Source organism: Agrilus planipennis, unplaced genomic scaffold (assembly GCF_000699045.2).
Source record: "Agrilus planipennis isolate EAB-ADULT unplaced genomic scaffold, Apla_2.0 scaffold2371, whole genome shotgun sequence".
Lineage (NCBI taxonomy): Eukaryota > Metazoa > Arthropoda > Insecta > Coleoptera > Buprestidae > Agrilus > Agrilus planipennis.
In genome coordinates this window covers 1-3299 of record NW_020441024.1, presented here as the reverse complement: position 1 = coordinate 3299, position 3299 = coordinate 1, and the positions used below count along the sequence as shown (strand labels likewise).

General features: G+C 34.3%; 1 protein-coding gene across 1 annotated transcript; it reads left to right on the top strand.

Annotated features, from left to right (window-relative positions):
- Positions 1-21: 21 nt before the first annotated feature.
- On the top strand, positions 22-2480 carry LOC112906197 (zinc finger protein 8-like; the record flags this gene model as incomplete). The annotated part of the gene is made up of 3 exons (XM_025979978.1): positions 22-259; positions 1695-2032; positions 2388-2480. Coding segments are annotated over exons 1-3 (502 nt in total), but the record flags the coding sequence as incomplete, so codon positions are not given.
- Positions 2481-3299: the final 819 nt, after the last annotated feature.

The following is a 3299-nucleotide window of genomic DNA, read 5'->3' as shown; positions in this document are numbered from 1 at the left end:
TTCAAGGAAGAATTAATTTTATAAAAATCTAATAATTGTACAAACAAAAAAACACCGCAAAATTGTGCATTTGAATCGGGAAGTGCAGCGCTTACATGTGCAACATGTTATTTTTTTGATGACCGCATCCACGCCCATCGACGCCGACAACGTTTTTGACCTCGTTCGCAAATAAGTAAACGAAAAATATGGATAATGCCCATTACATCTTCAAAGACGTCGATTTCACAGCAACGAAAGACAACAATTTACCTTCAAGGTAAGTAAAAATAGTACGCAATGTAAACTTTTCGTTTAGCAACGCGATAGCCATTTTAAATTCCACGTAGAAAGGGACCGTTTATTAAATCCAGGAGCAAGGAATTTCAGTTTCAGCATATTAATTTCTAATTTACCTCTTGTTTTACTCAAGAAACTATTTTTGTAACAACTTTTGCTGAAATCCCAAGTAACATGGTAACTTTCCATGCGAAATCTGCATAGTAACAACACTAAAAACACAAACTTTCATCTTTGAACTCACTTTGCATCTTTTAAACTAAACAATCACCGACTTTTAATTAATGAGGATTGCATTTACTAATAAGTTTCAAATTTAAGATAAAGAGAACATCATAACCGACTGTAGCTTCCATAAATACTGCCCTAAAAGTCAATCTGTTTGCTATGTTCGGTGATATTTCAATGAAAACGCCTCGCCCTCAGCTTCTTAGAAACAGAGGAGAATGTACAATTTTAAATGCAGATACACTTTCATGGAACTGCATTGATTTTTTTCGCATACATCTGCGAAAAACGTTATCTTTGAACCGACACATCAGTTGAAAGTGTTTTGCTTATGTGTAAACGTACTTTTAAAACTGTTTAATACCTGGTGGTTTTGTTGTTCGCTTTAGGGAAGTTTTTTTGAAAATGAAAGAAAATTATCTAACAGTATTTGTAAGTACTTTTACTTTATTGTAATTAAATAAATATAATTCTGTTAAAAACGTAAACATAGTTAAAACATACAAAATACAGTAATTAAAGCATTTAGGTATTTACATTAATTGTTAACTGTTTGCAAGAAATTATTTTACAACACTTTCTCTACACTCTTCCTCATTTAATTGGTTGANGAAAGAGCTGGGGTAGTTCATGACGAATAGAAGGCTGGGACTATCTTGCACAATTTACTTATCCCTTAATAAAGACTAATGACATCAGACATAGGTACTCTATTACATAAGGTGAAGTGTAAGGTACGAACATAAATTGGACAAGAGGCTACACCGTTTTAAAGGATGTAATTGTTAAGAAACTTGAAAAGGGATTTTAGATTCAATAAAGTGTTGGATAATTGAAATAAAGGTAGAATGTAGTGGTACTTGTCAAACATGTACAGAAACAGCAAAGAAAGTCCAAGTAAATATTCTGTCTGTTGTAGACAGCAAGTTAATTGAATAATCTCTTTTGGCAAACTAAAGCACTGTTGTATTGTAGTAACTGTAGGTAATAATTAGGGTTAAAAATAGTGATGTAGGGCAACAAATCTGCACCTAGATATTCTCATTAGGAATCAAATTATATTTAGGGGTCTACAACAACTAAGATCTCTCAACTGGATTTAATCCCATGCTCATTCTTTTTTCTAAAATCCTGTTTTATTCCTGCCCTTTCCATTATCAATTTTCTTTGTTTGCTTCTCCTTTAAGCGATGTCAATATAAAAGAAGAAGCAATAGTGGATGAAGATATTCTTCTACTGACTTCGGCTGAGATGGAAGAGTTCTCCAGAGACTCCAGCAACTTTCGGATGGTGGAGGACATTGTGGACGGTGACGCTTTGATGGAGAACTCTTCGTTCAACATTCAACAATTGAATGACCCTCAAATGAATCAAACGCTCACGGGGGAAAACTTCACCAAACTCCCCATTGACGTTGGAAGCTTTTATAAAATGGACCAGATGAAAACTGACAGGAATATGACCCATTTTGTCAAGTACAAAATACAAGATGGGAGGCATTCCAAAGTTTACGAATGCGGAATTTGTAAGTTGAGCTATTAATGCTAAAATTTAATCCTTAATCCAAAGTAATGCAATCAAAGGTTAATATGACGCGAATAAAATATTCTCATGACAGTTATTTCTTTTTGGTTCTCCGAATTTAATTTTACGCTGTTATAAAGTTTGATGTTTTTCCACTTTCAAGCAATCTGAGTACAGAAGATTTATCTCATTCGAACTTTTATCATCGCTCCATTTCAATAAGCATTTAATTTATAATATCTGCACCTTATTCTTTTCGATAAAAGATTTTCAAACACTTCTTTATAGATCTCCTATTGGTCTTTAAAATGTATATAACATACGATGCTTGAAAAACAATGTTATTGATAATATAGGTTCGAAAGAATTCGGTCATCAGTATACCCTCATGAGACACCTCCCGACCCACACCGATGAAAGAAAATTCCAGTGCAACACCTGTGGTAAAGGTAAGAATTTTGTTCTATTCGTTTCTTTTTTTTTGTATGTGCAACCCCTGTTCGAAAGAACACTACCCAGTGATAGGAAGATTAAAATTATTTTGAACTAAGTTTTCAATGTGGTCATCATCATTATAAGGTCGTCAGACCTAAGACTGGTTGGACACGCACCTCCACTCTTTCCTGACCTGACCTGAACTTGGTGTTTCCCTAAAACTAGAACAACCCACATCCTTAACTATTTGCGAACAGTAATCTAATCTAGGTCCACCTCTACTCCTCTTAACTCCTGTTTCCGCCTCTAATATGTCTTTGACTAGACCTTCATGCCTGAAAAGGTGTCCTACTTACTTATCTCGCCTATTTCTTATTGACTTCCATAGAGTCCTGTATTCTCCTATTCTTTTTAATATCTCTTCATTAGCCTCACCTTTTTTTTCCGCCGCGCCCACCGTCAATGTTTCGCACCCGTACAGCGCCGCGTTATAAATACACACCTTTAACAATCTTTTTTGAATTTCTGAATTAATCGTTCGCCAGCATAGAAGTGACTCCTTTTTGTTAAAGGCGACTCGACACTGCGCTATCTGGTCTATCTGGCAATATAGTCATAAAATTTGTACTGACCTATTCGTAAAAAAATATCAAAATAATGTTTCTACGTAATTGTATGTAGACATTATTTAATAAACCACTTTTGCTCTTACTTTACTCTGATATAACCCTTTCAGTTCAATGCAAAATTTTTACAATTTTTATGACCGTATTTTAAACCTCGTTGGATATAATTTTGTCTTTATCACCATATGTATTATTATGTATGAATTT